The sequence below is a fragment of the Elephas maximus genome, chromosome 1 (assembly GCF_024166365.1).
Source record: "Elephas maximus indicus isolate mEleMax1 chromosome 1, mEleMax1 primary haplotype, whole genome shotgun sequence".
Taxonomy (NCBI): Eukaryota; Metazoa; Chordata; class Mammalia; order Proboscidea; family Elephantidae; genus Elephas; species Elephas maximus.
Window position 1 is genome coordinate 226,939,241 of NC_064819.1, and position 19,280 is coordinate 226,958,520.

Genomic DNA, 19,280 nt, shown 5'->3' on the forward strand with positions numbered 1-19,280 from the left:
GTGCTTAGAAGTACATTCATCAGATTTTTTTTGACTGGAGAATGTTGATATATAAAGCTACAAAGGTATTTACAAATCAAGACCAATAAGAGCATGATTTCCCAAATACCATGTAAGTGTATGATTTTTCCACTACCTCTTAAAAACTTCCTTAAAAGAGCAGCTCATTACCCTCTTACTATTTAAATGTCTCAACTTCACTGTGTAGTTTTATTTATGGAACGTTTTTACCCTAGACCCGAAGAACCTCAGATAGAGTCATTTATAGCCTAATCAGAGCTGAACTCACTGTGTAGATGACATCACAGGAGATAAAGTCTCTGAGCAAGTTTTCTTTGAAGCACTTGGGTGGAGAAGACCATTGTCAATGCCTTTTCCAAAACAAGACGCTCCCAGCAATAAGGGCTGTGCTTCAGACTGGTAGGTGGTAGCAGGCTTTGCTGAAAATAAACTGTTCTAGGGCCTTTGGGGTGTTTTGTGGGGCAGGATGATGCAACTTTCATTCGAGCATGTCCAATGTCGACCAGGCCAGGCCAGCCAGCCCACATGTTGGAGTCCTTTTGAAGTTCAGAGGTGGGGAGGAGTGTAAATTAAGACCAGTTAGTACTTTCTTTTCGTTTATTATTTTAAACAAGTGAATAAGGACAAAACCTCACCACCGTGAGGCAGTCCTGGCATCCTCCCAGATGGCTTTTCCTCCCTTCCTGCCTCATTACATTTCTTGGTGGGGCCAGCTGCACTTCCCTTCGTTAATTAGGGTAAAGAGGGAGGCGGCTGTCCTAGGAGGATGATGATGGAGCTGATGGAGTCCACACTGGATGGGCTGGCTGGCGAGTGTGTGATTGCTCTGGGCTTTGGGAAACACGGGCTTCATTTTAAATAATTATTTCAACACAAGTTTCAGATTATGAGGAGGATGGGTTGAATGTAGAAAGTTGGGAAGCTGTGGCGAAGGGAATAATATGAACAAAATCTTGAGGAAAATGTACAGCGTTGGGAGGGAAAGGCAATTTGGGGAGCAGGCTCATTGGAGCGTAGAATGGTTGTGAGGGGGCTTGAGGGAGACGAGTTCAGATCACAGAGCGGCTGAGGGAAGACGGCCTTTCTTCAGTTGGTAGTTGTGAGGTGGTAGGGTGTCTTGGGCAGGAGAATAGTATTCAGCTTAGTTTGTTGAGCGTTTGTTAAGTGCATGCTCTGGGCCAGACTAGTGTTCACAGGCAGGAATTCCAAGAAGACTGGGTTCCTACCCTCAGGTGCTCTCAGCTGAGCAGGGTGACAGCAGATAATTTCAATTCGATGTAATGAATTCAGAGACAATGGCATTCCAGAGTGCTGGGGAAGGAAGGGCTGGGGATGGGAAATTTAGCCTCAGGTGCAGTCATGGAGGAATTCCTGGAGGAGGAATGCTTGAATTGCTTCTTGAAACATGAGGCACTAGTAAGGAAAGGAATGGAGAAAGGCATTGCAGGCCAAGGAGCGGCATGCACACTGGAGATACTGTACACCTGGCTGTTTGACTTTCGGACATTTCCTGTGCAGATAGTGAGAGGTGGGAGGGTGATCAGGTCCCTCGCTCTCTCTTCCTTGCACCCCTGCGGAAGCCTCCAGCTCTGCCCTTGCTCAGATGCATCAGCCATACAAACACCAGAGTGTTTTGTATCTAAAAAGCAAACCTGATCATGTGATTACCAGGTTTAAACATCCTTTAGTGGCTCTCCATTGCCTGACCCAGCCCATTGCCATCGAGTTGACTTCTACTTATAGCAACCCTATCATCAATAGATCAACAGTTGCCCTTGATTTGATTCCTACTCATTGTAACTCCTTGTGTCACAGAGTAGAATCCCACACCTCAGGGTTTTCAGTGGCTGATTTTCAGGAGCAGATTACCAAGACTTTCTTCCAAGGCACCCGCTGGGTGAGTTCAAAACTCCAGCCTTTTGGTTAGCAGCGAATGCGTTAACGCTTTATGCCCCCAGGGATTCTGCCTAAAAGATAAAGTCCCTAATAATATCTCCCTACCTTGACCTTGATCTAGCAGAACCAAACTTCCTGTAGGTGCCTGAACCCACTGTTCTGCTTCTTACTTTGGTATTTTCCTCAGGCAGAGAGTATACTCCCAGGCCCCACGAAACCCATACAATCATCTGGCTAACCTCTCCTTGTCTGCAGTGAAGGGCTTGGGGTTTCTTCCTCCAAGAAGCTACCCCGGAGTCCCCTCTCACCCACTATGTCAGGGACTCCCTATGTTTCCATGATTCTCGGTGCATAGCTTGGTCGCGGGCTCTCGTCGTGGTGTTCTGTAGTTACCTCCTTGGGGATAAAGCTGCTCCTGCTGTGACATATGGACTCCTGAAGGAACCACACCTTTTCCATCTCTGTAGCCTTGGTACTTCGCTCGAGTTAGTGAGTGAATGGATGCACGTAACATCTGCTAAGACTCAGGAGCCTGTCCTCTTTATTGCAGCAAATAGCGTTCTTCTCTGAGTTAATCCCCACCCGGCTCCTTGCCAGTGTTCTTGGCTTCTTTCCTCAGGCCTTCCTTTCTTCTTTCAGCTGCTAACATATCCTCTCTCTGCCTCCCTCCCTCTCTTCACTGTGCCCCTAGTTTACATATCAGAACTGTGTCCTTTGTGCCTGGCTAAGGAGTCCCTGGCTGGCACAAATGGTTAAGTGCTCAACTACTAACTGAAAGGCTGGTGGCTGGAACCCACCCAGAGGTGCCTCGGAAGAAAGGAGATCTGCTTCTGAAAGATCACAGCCTTGTTAATCCTGTGGAGTGCGCTTCTGCTCTGCACACGTGGGGTTGCCATGAGTTGGAACAGACTTGACAGACACTGGTTTGGTTTTGGTGCCTGGCTAAGCTGATGTTCCCAAACCACGAACAGGTGTGTGTGCGTTTACATCTGTTGCCAGACAGTGGGTGGGGTGGTGGGGAGGCACAGTACTGGGGAAGAAAGCCAAGACATGCCCCTGAAAGCCTGCATTGGTACATATGTATTTACACCAGGATTTAAGTTCCCCGTATTGTACCTCAGTGTGTTTAAGGTACGGTGTGGACTCTAACAGCTATTAGGGCTGGACTGGGAGCCTACCCGGTATGTATAATGTTATGTTTCTAGACAAATACCTTCCAAGATCTAAACAGCTAGGTAAAAATATACATTTTAGTTCACAACCTACTTACTATAAAGTGTGGACAATTTGTAACCGAAAAATGTGAATAGGTACATCTTAGTGAAGAGTTACTGGCGTAGTGGTTAAGTGCTACGATTGCTAGCCGAAGGTCGGCAGTTCGAATCCACCAGGCGCTCCTTGGAAACACTATGGGGCAGTTCTATTCTGTCCTATAAGGTTGGTATGAGTCTGATTCGACTCGACCCCAATAGGTTAGGTTTTTGGCTTTTTAGTGAAGAGTTATACTCACTGGAGTTGGGTCAGAGCTCCCTCTTGTAGCCCTTGATTTGGATCCCTTGCCATCTAAAGTCAAATTCTTGAGTTTTAGACACAAACATCCTAGGGAACTCTTGCCAATTAGTAAGCTGCTTAAAAGCAGAGGTCGTGCTCCCGATCACTCAGCCTAATATTGTTTCTCACTACTTCTGTTCTACCTCCAAATTTGTTGCATAGTGACTGGGGTCTTAAAAGCGGACAAGCGGCAGCCATCCAAGGTAAAACAATTGGTCTCCATTCACTCGGAACAACAGAAGTAGAAGAGTCAGGAATTGGAGGAGAAAATTGAGTATGTGTTGCCTCCGTGAACAACTGCCTCCTTTGCTGTGAGATCAGAAGAACTGGATGGTGCCTGGCTATCGTTACTGAACGTTGTGATCAGAGGTTCTGATCAGAAGAATTCTGATCAAAAGGGGGAAAAATATGCAACAGAATTTCAAATTCTCTGTGGAATACAGACTTTCTGGAGCCAGTAGGCTGGACGAGCCCCTAAAACTATTGCCCTGAGATAATCTTTAAACTTTAAACCTTAAACCAAAACTGTTCCCTGGAGTCTTCTTTGTACCAAAAAATAACTTGTTTTAATTAATAAAGTATGTCTGCTTTAAGCATCTCACTCTTTTAAAGAATTATCTATGTGAGATCAAATTGACAATGGCAACTCAAAAGGTCGAATGGGAAGCTTAGGGGGCAGTGCGTTTAAAATGATGGTGGTGGAATAACATGGAAAAGAACAGCAAGAATGGTACCACCACTTGAAGAATGCAGCCAATGCCACTGAACTGTACATGTAGAAACTGTTAAAATGATGTCTCTTTGGCTGTGTATACGTTCACTAAAATAAAAAAAAAAAAGAGAGAGAGAGAGCAGGGGTCGTACCTCATACAGGAACATCTCGCTAAACTGGAGCCCTGTGTCACTCAGTTTGCCTCTGTCTGTGTCCTGCCTAAGTTTGAATCATTGACTTGATTTTGATTCAGAGCTATAATACATACTTGGAGCCTGACTTTGTTGGGATGATAGTGGGAACAGACAGGCAAATAAGCAAAAAATGACTGTTAATCCATTAATGTGAAAGGATAGTTTTTAGAGCTTGGATAACAAGTTTTGAGAGAGTTGGGTCAAATCTCAGCCCCTCTGTGACTGTGGAAACCCTGGTGGTGCAGTGGTTAAGAGTTCGGCCACTAACCAAAAGGTCAGCAATCTGAACTCACCAGGTGCTCCCTGAAAACCCTGTGGGGCAGTTCCACTCTGTCCTATAGGGTCGCTATGAGTTGGAATCAGTTCCACAGCATTGGGCTTTTTGGTTTTAATGTGGCCATAATGCTGAATAGGAAGCTTTTAGACCCATATTCATGAAAGGTTCCTGGAGAGTAAATCTAGTTAGTGTTTAGTTTATATGTACATTTTAAAATAACAGAACTATACATCCATCATTTCTCCCTCTTTTCTTTCTCTCATTTAATAAGTAGGCAGCTATTTGTAGGTTTTCAGGAATTACATTTTGACATAAAAGATGGACACTTCTGAAAAGTCACTTGCAAATGATGGTAATGATTAAGTGGTTATTGCGTGCTACAGAGTTCTAATACATGATCATGTATGATTTCACAGTAATTCCATGAGGTAAACAAATATGTGTCACCCATTTGATGGGTGAGTGGACAGACCTTGGAGAGAGGTTCGGTAAGCGTTCTGTCTCACAGCTGGTGGGTGGCAGAGGTGGAATTTGCACACAAGCCTATGTTCCTAACATATGGTCCACCACTCCTCAGCAGGACTTTTGTAAATCATTGTGTTATGCTTTGGTTGCTGACTAAGTCATGTGATGAATTGCTTTGTATAAAATAGAAATGAACCCTAACTTGACCCGTTTACACAGTTTGGATTTTTCAGCTGGATTTTTTGGGATATATATTTATTATAAAACTGATCCTCTGCTTTAAAAGGCGGGTTTTTATGGTGTGTGAATTATAACTCAAAGAAAAATAAGGAAAAAAAAAAAAAACCCAAAAATGGATTCTCTAAACCATGGTAGTTCCTCTAACTACAAGTTACTTCAGTTTAACCTGTGTCACTAGGTGGCTGCTTCTATGAAGACAAGTTTAGTGCTTGGAAAACATTGAATGGGAGTTTTGCAATTTGTTCTCCTAAAAAACAACCATAGTGAAACCTATGAGAGCCAGAACTCGATGGGACTGCCTTGTTTTTCCAGGTCTCGCAAGTTTTCTGCCTTTGACAGGGTGGAGCCTTACCACTTTTCTATCGCTCTTTTTAGTGGAAAATATTTTAGTTTTCCTTCTCTGACAGGTTTCTGCCTTACCCAGGTTCCAGCTTTCGTAGGTTGTACCGTAATTATGTTTGGGGACAAACGTACCCGTTGCTCTCTAGTCAATTCTGACTCATAGCGATAGGACAGAACTTGTAATGGATGAATGACCAAATACTGTGATTAAATGACTAAATGGTAGAAAATATTTTTCTAGGAGACTTGGGTGGGACAGGAATGTGCTTGTCATTTTTCTATGTATTATTTTTAGCATTAGACTCCCCCCCTTTTTTTTTTTTTTACAGGAAACCATAACCTTTCTGTGCTCATTAAATGAGTATAGCTACATTAGCAATAAAAAGGAAACTTTTGCATTACATTTGTGTCAGTGTTTAAAAATGGAAAGTTTTCCCCCTGAATTTTGTTGTTGATAAGTTTTTCTTTTATAATGAAAGATAAGACCTCTACGGAATGATTTTTTTAAAAAATATTTTGTACATGGATATTAAAAGAAATGAAAACTCAGTCTGCATAGAAGTTGGCTTTTTATTTTCAAGTCCTGATCTCTATCTTAAAACAATAAAGTTATCTCCAGGAAAAGTGATCAGTATTTAGGAATTTAGAAAAAAAGAAACAATCGTTGTACAATGTCCTCCTTAAGAAATAGATTCCGGGAACTTGGAGGCAGCCGCGGGAATCCCCAGAACACATAATGCTTTCCTATGAGGGCGGTCTGAAGGAGTAGGTTGTTAAGTGTTGCAGATTCTTGAAAATAGAATTTATCCAGAATTGAGGATTAACCTGAACGTTTGATGTTGAAGGTTAGGATATGTTCAAGTGCTGAACGACACGGCCAGGCTCAGTATACAATTGCTGGAAATGAAATGACAAAACTCTTACATTGAATCTTTCATTACATGGCTTCACTCTAGACCTCACCTCGCATTTTGAGATTACTGAAACCCATTAGAAGCCCAGCTTTCTGTTCTGGTCCCGAATCCCTGTCAGTAGAGCAAGTGGCAAGTCTCTAGAGCCTTTCTTCATCTATTAAATTACCTTTAAATGCAGATAGTACTTGCATTGTAACAAGTTTTGACATCCTTGGATGAAAAGAGAGTTTGACTATTTCTTTAGCAACTCCTGACACCAGTTCTGAAGAAGTACAAGGAATTTCTGTTGTGTAAATAATTGTATACGCCTTAATTTTATTCAGGCAACAGACGGTGTTTGTCCTGATAGACTTAGGAGTGAAAGCTCTATTTGTCCTATTCCTGAAGTCCATTTGCCTCCTATTGTTTCGACTCATTTACTCAGAATGAACACAACTGGAGCCCTGCCTTCATTGATCAAGCATCTGTTTGTGTGTCAGTCGGCTCATCCAGTTTAGGATCAAAGGGTGTGAATGTGGAGGGAAAAGAAACCAGGTGAAATGGCTGACTTAAAATTCTGCACCCTGGAAGGGCTGTCTTAACTCAGGATGATACAGAACGTTGAAGTTCCCCACAGGTTGTGCTCTTTTGACATGTCACTGTATTTGAGACCACCAGCTTTGTTTTGTCTTTGGCCGTCCTGACGAAGTACAGTACTGTATGACAAAATGCAATTTGGCTGGAGGGCTTGAGGTGGGCTGAGCAGGCAAGGCTAATTGAAACCTTGAGATTCCTCTAGCAGAAACTAATTTTTCCTTGAAGCTTTTGAGGGGGGAATCACCTTTTCAATTTGACCCATGACAACTTCTTATTTTTATTGTAATTACCTCTGTTGTTGCTTAAACAGATCCAGCAATGGGAGCAGAACCTGGAGAAGTTTCACATGGATCTGTTCAGGATGCGCTGCTATCTGGCCAGCCTCCAAGGTGGGGAGCTGCCAAACCCCAAGAGTCTCCTGGCCGCCACTAGCCGCCCCTCCAAGCTGGCCCTCGGCAGGTTGGGCGTCTTGTCGGTTTCTTCCTTCCACGCGCTGGTAAGTCTCCAAGGAAGGCTGCTTCCGTGGCCTTCAGGGAGTACCCAGGGTGTTCATCTTTCTGCAGCTTGCTGCCATCAGCTCTGGTGTACCTAACCCAGTAACTGATGAGGGTCACCCAGAAGCCTGGCAACCAGGGGATGGAAAGGATGGGAAAGTCTTCAGCTTCTCTCTGCTTATTTCACGAATCCAACCACTGGTATTGCTAGTTGCCGTCGAGTCAGTTCTGATTCATGTTGGCTCCATGTGTGCAGAGTAGAACTGCACTGTAGCGTTTTCAAAGCTGTGGCCTTTCAGAAGCAGATTTCCGGGACTATCTTCTGAGGTGCCTCTGGGTGGCTTTGAACCACCAACCTTTGAGTTAGTAGTTCAGCACTTAACCACTTGCACCATCCAGGGAATCCTATCCAACCACTTGCTGTTGTTGTTAGGTGCCACTGAGTTGGTTCTTACTCATAGCGACACTATGGACAACAGCACAAAACACTGCCCGGTCCTGTGCCATCCTCGCAATGGTTGCTATGTCTGAGCCCATCCAGCCACTAGTGGCCAGTTATTAAATACTCATCTGCATCTGTCTTCTGGGGTGATCCGCCTTGTGTTGTCAGGAGGGTAGAATCCCTGAGGAACGGCAGCAGTGGTGTGCAGAATACAAACCATGTTGTCTCCGAGTCTACCCTGACTCATGGTGACCCTGTGTGTGTCAGAGTAGAACTGTGCTCTGTAGGGTTTTCAATGAATTTTTCAGAAGTAGATCCCCAGGCATTTCTTTTGAGGTCCTTGGTGGACTCGAACCTCCAACCTTTCAGTTAGCAGCCAAAAGTGTTAATCGTTTGCACCACCCAGGAATTCCATGGAGAATTAAAGGGCTGATTATAGGTTGTTTTATCTGTACTGCAGAGAGCCCCACTGGGTTTTCTGAAATCGCTCCTGGGTGGGCAGCTTCTGGCATTGCCCTGGCCCAGCTGGGGGAGGTGTGGGTTGTTTTGCTGACCCTGTTGAACACCACGGAGAGGTCTGAGGGTTGTGACTTGATTTGTGTTGTCCAGATAAAAGCTATCTCTGTGGTGGACGCCTTTCTGGTATGTCAAGCATGCAACAGCTTTTGGTGCTGGTCAGATCACATTTATTGCAAGCAGAGCTTGCCCTGTTAGGGCAACTGTGAATTCTCTCTGTCACCCAAATAGCCAGCTTTAAGGTGCTTTTCAACTGTGTTTTAAATTAGATATGCTCTAGAGATGACTCTGCTCTCCGGAAGAGGACACTGTCGCTGACTCAGCGAGGGAGAAATAAGAAGGGCATATTTTCTTCATTAAAAGGCTTGGACACGCTGGCGAGAAAAGGGAAGGAAAAGAGGCCTTCCATAACTCAGGTGAGGTCCTCAGCGCGGGACCAACAGACCCAGCATGAATTTATGAAACGTTCTGATTTTCAGCTGCTGCGAATCATAAACGTTCCTCTTCTGTTACGAGATAAAAGTTGGTTCAAAGGAATCCAGTCTTTATGCAGATGTTTTTCCTAAATGGAAATGTACAAGTTGCTTATTCTCTCTTTAGTGCCCCCCAAGAGGTCTTCACACCTCGCTCTCATCTTTCGTGTCACAGCATTTAGGGACACAAAAATAAGAAAAATCAAAAAACAATCCCCACTTTCCACTGCCTTTAGGATTTAGAATTATTTTCCCTGTAGATATGATGTTAAAATAAATGTAGAAAATTAATAACAGAGTAGCAGCAGCTAAATTCTATTGATAGCGCCCGATGCTTTGCTCATCTAATCCTTACAACGGCTGTGAGATTTGGTCATTTTTGTCATCACATTTTTACAGATGAGGGGACTGAGACCCGGAGAGATTAATTCACTTACCCTATTCACACAACCCCCGAGGGGGCAGGGCTGGGACTTGTATGCAGATCTGTGTGAGTCTGAAGTCCCAAAACACTGGGCTATTGATGATTCTTATTTTCCCTTCAGGTGTGCTGCCTGTTTTAACATTTTATGAAGTAAAAGTAGCCCGAGCGCTTATTACGAAAATTTGGCCCAAGTACTGTGAATTATTTTCAAAATATTTTGACTATTCGTATATGAAGTATTTCATTTTTTTTTTTTATTATGCCCCATAATATAGCATATGGTAATGAATTTCATGTTGCTGATTGACATGTTTACTATTATTATTTTAGGGTTATTATAGTTTTATTATTATTTCAAAGTCAATTGAAGAGATGAGTTATGATGATCTGATAATGTAAGTGAACAGGGAAAATGCTTGCAATTAAGTCCAAAGAAGTTCTTTTTAAGATTTTAACAGGTTTCTATTATTCTAAATGTTTTTATGTCATCTGGAGTAGACCACATTTTACAGAACTTTGTTTTCTCTTTTTTATATAGCTATTTATTTGTGCTATTTATTTTATATAGCTATTTATTTTTATTTTTTTTATTTGTGCATTCAGTTTTGTGAACTAGGTGAATAAAAGGGCCAGTATCAACTTCTTTGACTTGTTTAAACCCTTGAAGTAATCAAGATGATGGGAGTGGGGATGACTGGTAGATTGGAAGACAATGAAATGCTCAGTTCATAAATAACTTGATCATTTGCTTATTTTTCTTAGATGTAGACATTTAGCTAATTAGATATGAGCCTAACATGGTCTTTATCCCAGCATATGTGGTACATGTTTCTTGATAAACACAGGAATTTGGTTGACACATTTATTGCTTTAAAAAGATATAAAGACTAATTACAGTGTCGTTATTTCTATTACTGAATGGAGTTGATTTAGTAGGCATCTCTAAGTGTTTAAATGACCTGTTTTTAAATGTTTGTTATTCTACTATGAAATCGAGAAGATAAAAGCAGGAATATGTAAAGAAAATTATTCCCTGTCCCTGTTTTATATTTAGCTATATTTCTTCCCAATATTTATCCTGTACACATTAAAAAGATAATAATAAGCTTGATCGCGGTGGCTTTGCCAACTCAGTTTTGAGCTCTGGCCCACATCTTCAGAAATGTGTACTTCTTGGTTAAAATTTAATTGACATCAAGAAGATCCAGAGTGACTCGAGTAATATATAACAGCATAAAACCAAAAACCAAACCCAGTGCCGTTGAGTTGATTCCAATTCATAGTGACCCTACAGGGGAGTAAAATATGTAAATATATGTGAAGACAGAAAGAAAGCTTTTCTGTGTATTATAGCAGATTTTTAAGTATATTATAGTAGTAAATAGTACACATATGAAATAGTACACAATATGAAAATCTTGTAGAGTGTTACAGAATGTCAAATCTTAAATACTGAAAAAGGTTAGTCGTCAAATGAACATTGCAGAGCCATTTAATTAGTCTTTTTTCCTCTCCTGTTTATCAGATATTTGATTCAAGTGGCGGCCATGGATTTTCTGGAACTCAGCTACCTCAAAACTCCAATAATTCCAGTGAGGTAAACTACTGCCGTCCATGGCAGCCATTTTGTTTTATACTGATGACACATGCTAAATTAAGAGGGGAATGCTAGTTCAGAATCTTTACCTGAATTCATTGAAAGTAAATTTAGATCTAAAATGGTCCTTATTAGGTAAATAAGAGACATCCTTTGAATGCTGAGTATTTTTGGATGTGTCTAAACTCATGATACCTCCATCTTAAAATTGAAGACATGACCAGACTAATGTCATAATATACCAGCTGCTCTTGAGTCAATGCAACTAATGGCGGCTCCACATGTGTCTGAGTAGAATTGTACTCCATAGGGTTTTTAATGTCTGACTTTGCAGTAGATCACCAGGCCTTTTTTTCTGAGGTACCTGTGGGTGGACTCTAACCTCCAACCTTTTGGTTAGCAGTCATGCATGTTAACCATTTGGCACCACTCAGGGACTCAAAAGTCATAATAACATCTTTCATTTATGTTTTATTAGTTTTGAGCACTATTTACCCTCATTTGAGAGTTTAGTAAATCCAAAATGGCATTTTCCTTTCAAGGTTGTCAGGGATGTTCACAAAGAGTATATTTTATGGTGTGTGTCAGCAACTTTTTTTTTTTTTATCTCCAAGTGCCCTCAAAGGGGTTGAGAACAGAATGACCCCTACCAGTCACTAGAATTACTTCCAGCCAGACAAATCATCGGAACTATGTCTAATGAAATTCTGTAGCAGGTGAAGATGATTTGGTTATGTCATGCCTCTTCTTTGGTGTCTTTCTCAAACCCATACCTTCCCCCTCAAGGTGCATTTTATGCTATTGACTCGTTTCTGTAACTTCTCCTTCACCAATCATTTTCTCTTTGGCTTCGTTTCCAGTAAGCCTTGCTTAAGCTATTTGCTGAGGTTGAAACCTGACTTTATGAGGCTTGGACAAATGTCATATGCCATTGGAGAAGCAGGCAGTGTTAGTTAATACATTAATTGGGATAATTCAGAGAAATCTGAACTTAGTTTGAAAAAACTGCGGAATGATGGGGCATTAGACACTGTGACAGGTCCAGGGGGAGGTGAGTGAGGAACTTTTCGGTGACCCTAAAATATAAACAAAGACAGCCAAGTATCCTGTTCCTCCATGAGGTCAGCCCCAGGGGCGGGGGAGGGGGCTGCTCAGTGTGGCATAGTTACTATTGAACCTGCTTCCAGTAGCAACTCTACATGAGATGTCCTGCCTCCTACAGAATGAGCTAGAAAAATTCTTTGCTCAAAACCCTGCTCCCCCTCACCTTCCAACCCCAGGGGATCAGAGGCTGAAAGGAGGACTCTGAGATGAAGTGGTGTGTACCAGGAGGCTATGTCTCTTCTTGGTGTTCTCCATGTGCAAGATTTGAACCACCATGTGGGGAAGAGGAGGCCAGAACTCCCTTTAAATAAATCAAACCATTGAAACAGTAGACTTCCCATCGTAAATAATTTGCATTCTCTGTTTTGTATCTTTATACACATTCGGAGCCTAGTTCAAAACCCAGCTCAAATCACATCCTCCTCCAGGAATTTTATTTGATTTTTTGTTTGTTTGTTTCTTTTTTTATTTGTATCGCCATTATTTGCTTTGTTTTTAGCATATACTGTCTCATACTGTTGGCCATCTTTTTAAGTATTATGTCATGTTTCCTAGGCTAGCGTGCAGTTAGGACCCTTGCTCTGTATAATTTATGTGTATTTGGTGATTTTTTATATATTTCCAATCCATAGCATCCTGCCAAGTATATAAACCAAAACCAAGCCAGTTGCTGTTGAGTTGATTCCAGCTCATGGCGACTCCATGTGTTCAGAGTAGAACTGCTCCATAGTGTTTTCAAGGCTGTGACCTTTCGGAAGTAGCTCGCCAGGCCTTTCTTCCAAGGCACCACTGGGCGGGTTCAAAGTATCAACCTTTATAGTCGAGCGCAAACGGTTTGTACCATCAAGGGACCTTACCAAGTATACAGTATTTACTTAACAAACTTACCTATTATTTGTCTGTCATAGACATAATCCTTTAATGGTTGAGAAGAAACATTTGAACTGCAATGAAGCCTGTAATTTTAAGTCATATCTTTTTTAATTTTTTTATTGTAAAAAATATACATAACACAAAATTTGCCAGTTTAACATTTTTTACATGTGCCGTTCAATGACACCAATTATTTTAATATATCTTTTCCGGCAATAAATAATTTAGGGTTCTTAATTTGAAAGTTAAAAAAATTATATCATCAGAACTTATACTGGACTTCAAAAATAGATTTGTTGAAATAGCCATTGATGGTGAAAACTATTAAGCTTAGTGCTTGTTTAAATTGGACTCAGATTACCAAAGGATCTTCTTGAGGTTTAGACAAGTCTCATCATTGCTATAAGGAGTGAGAGTAAAGTACTGTTGCATCTGTTTTTTTAAGCATGTATATCTTAACGTTTACTCCTGATTATTTCAACTAAGTATTACTGCTGCTATAGGGATACAGGGGAAATTCCTTTGATTTATAGGACTATTTTAATAGTGTATCTATCACTTCTATACTGCAATACGCAAATAAGTTTGAATCAAATTACAAGGAGAACTAAGGGTGTAATTTGGTTTTTTATTTTGCCTGCAGCTGGTTGAATAATTACTATTACATTTCACTAGTTTTCCTCTGCTAATCACTCTTTTAATCATTCTTGGAGGATATTTATAACTTACACAAACCATCTGTTTTTATACAGTAAGTATATTATGCCCATTAACGTAACACAGAAAGGCAGTCATTCCCGATGGTTGGGAGGGAGGGGACCTGTGCATTTTAAAATAGTCCATCCTAATTGCTACATTTTCTGACAGCCCAATAGTGAGTCACCCTAATTCTGAAATCTGTTAAGGCTGGAATGAAACCAGTCTTGTTTGAGCGTTTTTTTAAGGACACTTCGGCTAGCCAAAAGCCAAAGGTTTTCATAAGGTACTTCTTGATGAGTACTAATGAGTCTCCAGCAGCCTTTGCAGGCTGGTGCTTGTTGTGGACATTGAGACGACAAATCCTGCTCCGTGGCTCCGGACGGGCAGCTACCCCAGAAATGGCGGCAGCCCCTGGGTCTTGGCTCACTCTCCTGGAAAATTGGCTTGGGGTGTCCCAACCCTCTATGGCAGCAAGTGAATGAAGTATTGTCTCATTAGTCATTAGCCCCAAACTGGGAAAAAAACCTAATGTTGCTTTCTGAAATGGAAAATACGAATGAAACAACTTAGTCTTGACCATAGCATAGTAGTCCAGTCTGTTCAAATAGAGTATTAGTATGGAAACCTACTCAGCATACATACCACATACAGACAGACAAACAGGTAGGTAGTTCTTGTTAGTTGCTATCAAATCAGCTTGGACTCACGGCCACCTTATGTATAACAGAATGAAACCTTGCCCAGTCCTGCACCATCTTCATGATCCTTGGTGTGTTTGAGTCCATTGTCACGGCTAGTGTGTCAGTCCATCTCATTGAGGGTTTCCCTCATTTTCGTTAACCCTCTGCTTAACCAACAACGATGTCTTTTCTAGCGATTGGTGTTTCCTGATGACATGCCCAAAGTAAATGAGCCGACAAAAAAAGACTAGACTTACTGATCTGACACAGACTAAAGAAACCCCGAGAGTATGGCCCCTGGACACCCTTTTAACTCAGTACGGAAGTCACTTCTGAGGTTCACCCGTCAGCCAAAGATTACATAGGTCCATAAAACAAAGCGAGAGTAAAGGGGCACACCAACCTAGGGACAAGGATGAGAAGGCAGGAGGGGACAGGAAAGTTGGTAATGGTGAACCCAAGGTCAAGAAGGTGAGAGTGTTGACATGTGGTGAGGTTGGCAAACAATGAAACAAAACAAAAGTAAGTGAGCTGAAGTCTCACTTTTCTCTCGTCTAAGGAACATTCTGGTTGTATTTCTTCTAAGACTTATTTGTTGTTCTGACAGTCCACAGTACATTCGATATTCTTCCCCAACACCACAGTTCAAATGTATCAGTTTTTCTCCTGTCTTCCTCAAATAGGTAGAAAAGTCTTTGTTTTTCTTTCATATCAACTTATTTTTGGGCATCAGCCCAAGAAGAAAATAAACACTGTCTCCTCTGTGACATTGAACTATTTTTAAGAAAACCAGGAGCTGGGTAACTCCTTTTGTGTTTTTTCCTCATCTCGCTTGCTAATAGGCTTTCTCTTTCTCAACAACTGTGTAGCCCATTTGTGACAGCCAGGTTGTGATGTTGCTACTCACTTCCCTTCAGCGATCCAAGCAGTAATTACGAGCCATTTGGTCTGAAAGCATCTGCTGTGAGCATACACGGAGTATCAGGATTCTCTCCTCTCACGGAGCGTAAGCTATTTGACGTGTGGTGGCAGGACCACGAACATAATAATAATAATCATAAATGCCAAATGCTTCTGTGGAAGCTGCCCTATAAGGAGAGCTAAAGAGATTTGGAAACGTTAACCAGTTAGTCGTCGTAGTGCTGATTATGGCTTCAGTTCAGTGGTGTTCTCATTTTGGGGATGGTGAGTCGAAGCTGGATTGCCTGGTGATCTGAGTACCTGGAGCCCAGGGTTTTGAAACATACCCAAAGGGATGGTTGTCATGCCGTTCTTTACAGTGGCCATCACTGCATCATGGTGGCTATGCCTTGTATAATCTAATGTCACAATCCTGGCTGAACTTCAAAAAAGTTCTTTTACATTCCTGTTGTTCTTCGTGGTTTATTTACTTTTAAACGCCATCTCATGTCAGTTTCCTCAGCGCCCCTCGAGGCCGTTGTTTTTAATCCCTTTTAAAGGTGAAGGATCGGAAGCCCAGAGACATCAAACCGCATCAGCCCCAACACAGCCAGGGTTTGACACAGAGTGTCTTTCTATGATATTATCGCTGCCTTAGTTTATGTTCTTCCGGAACCTGAAACCTTGAAACAGACCAGTTAAAAACTTGCGTGTGGGGTGGCGGGGTGGAAATGTGGAAGGTAAGCTGGGTGTACAACAGTGTTGACAGAGGCAGCTAGCCGTGGAATTGGGGAGAGTGGTTAGAAGACTAATCTACCATCCCTGTTGCCGCCGAGTGGCTCTGAATCATAGCGACCCTATAGGACAGAGTAGAACTGCCCCATACGGGTTCCAAGGAGCAGCTAGTGAGTTGGAACTGCCAACCTTTTGGTTAGCAACCAAGCTCTTAACCACTCACTATACCACCAGGGCTCCAATCTTTCATAAAAAGAAACCAAACCAAACCCACCACCATTGAGTCAATTCCAGCTCATAGTGACCTCATAGGGTTTCCAATCTCTACAGAAGCAGACTGCCACATCTTTCTCCTGCAAGCCACTGGTGGTTTCGAACCACAGACCTTTCTGGTTTGCAGCTGAGTACTTTAACCAGTGTGCCACCAGAGCTCCAATCTTCCATAAAAACACAAACCCAGTGCCGTCGAGTCGATTCCGACTCATAGCGACCCTATAGGACAGAGTAAAACTGCCACATAGAGTTTCCAAGGAGCGCCTGGTGGATTCAAACTGCTGACCCTTTGGTTAGCAGCTGTAGCATTTAACCACTACGCCACCAGGGTTTCCAAATCTTCCATAGTACCTTTAAAAAAGATAAGCTAGGAAAAGATTTTCCACATGGCTTAATTCTTTGTGTTTATTTTCAAAACTCTCTGTTACTTTTTTTTTTTTTTATGTTTTAGGTGAGAGTTTACATAGCAAATTAGGCTACTGTTTAATAATTTTTATACAAATTGTTCCTTGGGATTGCTTATAGTTTTCACAATTTATCAGCATTCTCATTATTTCCATTCTGTTTGTTCTGTTTCCATTCATCCATCTTCCCTTCCCCTCCTTGCCTTCTCATCTTGCTTTTAGGTAAACATTGACCGTTTGGTCTCATATAGTTGATTGTTTAAGGGGGCACTTTACTCATGGGTGATATGGTTTATTTTTATAAGCCAATCTATCATTTGGCTGAAAAGTGCCTCTATTACTTCTATGAATAGAATGTAGGAGAATATTTTCTCTGGCTGGTTGGAAATAAAGCATGTGTATTTTCAACCTGGATAGCATTGACCGTTCTTGAGGAATAACATCAAGGGCCATCAATCCAGTTTTCTTTCCAAATGGGAAAAGCTTACAAAAACGTAGGAGATCTGTAAGCACCAAATGGTATTTTCTTTTCCTAGTTCTAGTTAATAACACATTCTTGATGCCTCACTTGAATGACCGGGTTTTACCTTTCTTTAATTGCACACTTTTATGGGATGTGTGTCTTATCCACAGAAAAGATTACACAGAAATAGTCATTGAAGGACCTCTTGAGAGAATCAACTCAGTCATGGCCTTGGCAGTGATAGGCATCTCCTCTGTCAGCCTGTCATTCACTGGGTCTTGAGTCAACGGTCTAGACTCAGAAAATGGTTCCCCAGAGCAGTCGTATCACAAAGTCTTGTTTACTTGAATAAAATATGATTATTTCTTTTGTCCTTCCTTCTGTCCCTCCATTCACCTGCATACTTTTTCTCTTGTCCAGGACTTCTTCCCCTTCAATAACCTTCTGTTAATTGATCGAAACGTTATACTTTTCTTATTGTCGTTAGCTGCCACAGTGTTGGCTCTAACTCATGGTGACTCCGTGTACAAGAGAACGAAACATTGCCCAGTCCTGCATCATCTTCACAATTGGTGGTATGCTTGAGTTCATTGTTGCAGCCACTGAGTATTTTGAGTGCCTTCCAACCTTGGGGGATCGTTGTCACTATGTGGGACAATATTCTGTTGTGATCCCTAAAGTTTTCATTGGCTCACTTTTGGAAGCAGATCACCAGGCCTTTCTTTTCTACTCTTAGGGAGTATTAAGAACTTAATGCTGTGTAAACAGATTTGAATAAGATACTGAAAATGGACAAAGGTTTTTACCTTTTAAGCCTATGTATGACTATGAGTTTTTAGTTACACCCAATTCAACACCCTTGTGCTTGGTGTCCTCTGAGTGTAGGAGGCCTGTGTTAAGGGCTCAGATCATCTACATCTGTGGAAAGAGATGATGGAGAAGCTCACTACCATCAGTCAGAACAAGGCCAGGGTCCGACTGTGGAATAGACCATCAGTAGCTCATATGCAAGTTCAAGTTGAAACTGAAGAAAACTAAAACAAGTTCACTAGAACCAAAGTACGATCTTGAGTATATCCCACCTGAATTTAGAGACCATCTCAAGAATAGATTTGACGCGTTGAACACTTATGACTGAAGACTAGACGAGTTGTGGAATGACATCTAGGACATCATACATGAAGAAAGCAAGAGGTCATTAAAAAGACAGGAAAGAAAGAAAAGACCAAAATGAATGTTAGAAGAGACTCTGCAACTTGCTCATGAGCTTTGAACGGCTAAAGCAAAAGGAAGAAATGATAACGTAAAAGAACTGAACAGAGGATGTCAAAGGGTGGCTCGAGAAGACAAAGTATTATAATGACGTGTGCAAAGAGCTCGAGAAAGAGAACCAAAAGGGAAGAACATGCTCCACATTTCTCAAGCGGAAAGAACTGAAGAAAAATTTCAAGCCTCCAGTTGCAATAGTAAAGGATTCTATGGGCAAAATATTAAATGATGCAGGAAGCATCAAAAGAAGAGGGAAAGAATACACAGAGTCATTATACCGAAAAGAATTGGTCAACATCAGACCATAGTAAGAGGTAGCATATGGTTAGGAACCGATGGTACTGAAGGAAGAAGTCCAAGCTTCCTTGAAGGCACTGGTGAAAAACAAGGTTCCAGGCATTGACAGAATACCAATTGAGATGTTTCAATAAACATCGTCTGTGCCAAGAAATATGGAAGACAGCTTCCTGGCCAACTGACTGGAAGAGATCCATATTTATGCCTATTCCCAAGAAAGGTGATCCAGCCAAATACAGAAATTATTGAGCAATATCATCAATATCATACGTAAGTAAAATTTTTCTGAAGATTATGCAAAAGCTGCTGTAGCAGTATATCGACAGAGAATTGCTGCAGGGAAATTTAGGCCAGATTCAGAAGAGAATGTGGAACCAGGGATATCATTGCTGATGTCAGATGGATCCTGGCTGAAAGCAGAGAACACCAGAAAGATGTGTCCTTCCTGT

General features: G+C 41.6%; 1 protein-coding gene across 10 annotated transcripts in view; it reads left to right on the plus strand.

The window, feature by feature from the left end:
* Positions 1-19,280, plus strand: part of TIAM2 (TIAM Rac1 associated GEF 2) — a 352,591-nt gene that overhangs the window by 237,537 nt on the left and 95,774 nt on the right. For all 10 annotated transcript variants that reach the window (XR_007519667.1, XM_049904306.1, XM_049904327.1 and 7 more), the window contains 3 exons: positions 7,499-7,684; positions 8,910-9,056; positions 11,063-11,134. Coding sequence is in view for 9 of the 10 variants with exons in the window: in XM_049904306.1 (XP_049760263.1) it covers positions 7,499-7,684; positions 8,910-9,056; positions 11,063-11,134 (405 nt within the window). In the remaining variant the exon portion in view is untranslated. The remainder of the gene's footprint in view (positions 1-7,498; positions 7,685-8,909; positions 9,057-11,062; positions 11,135-19,280) is intronic.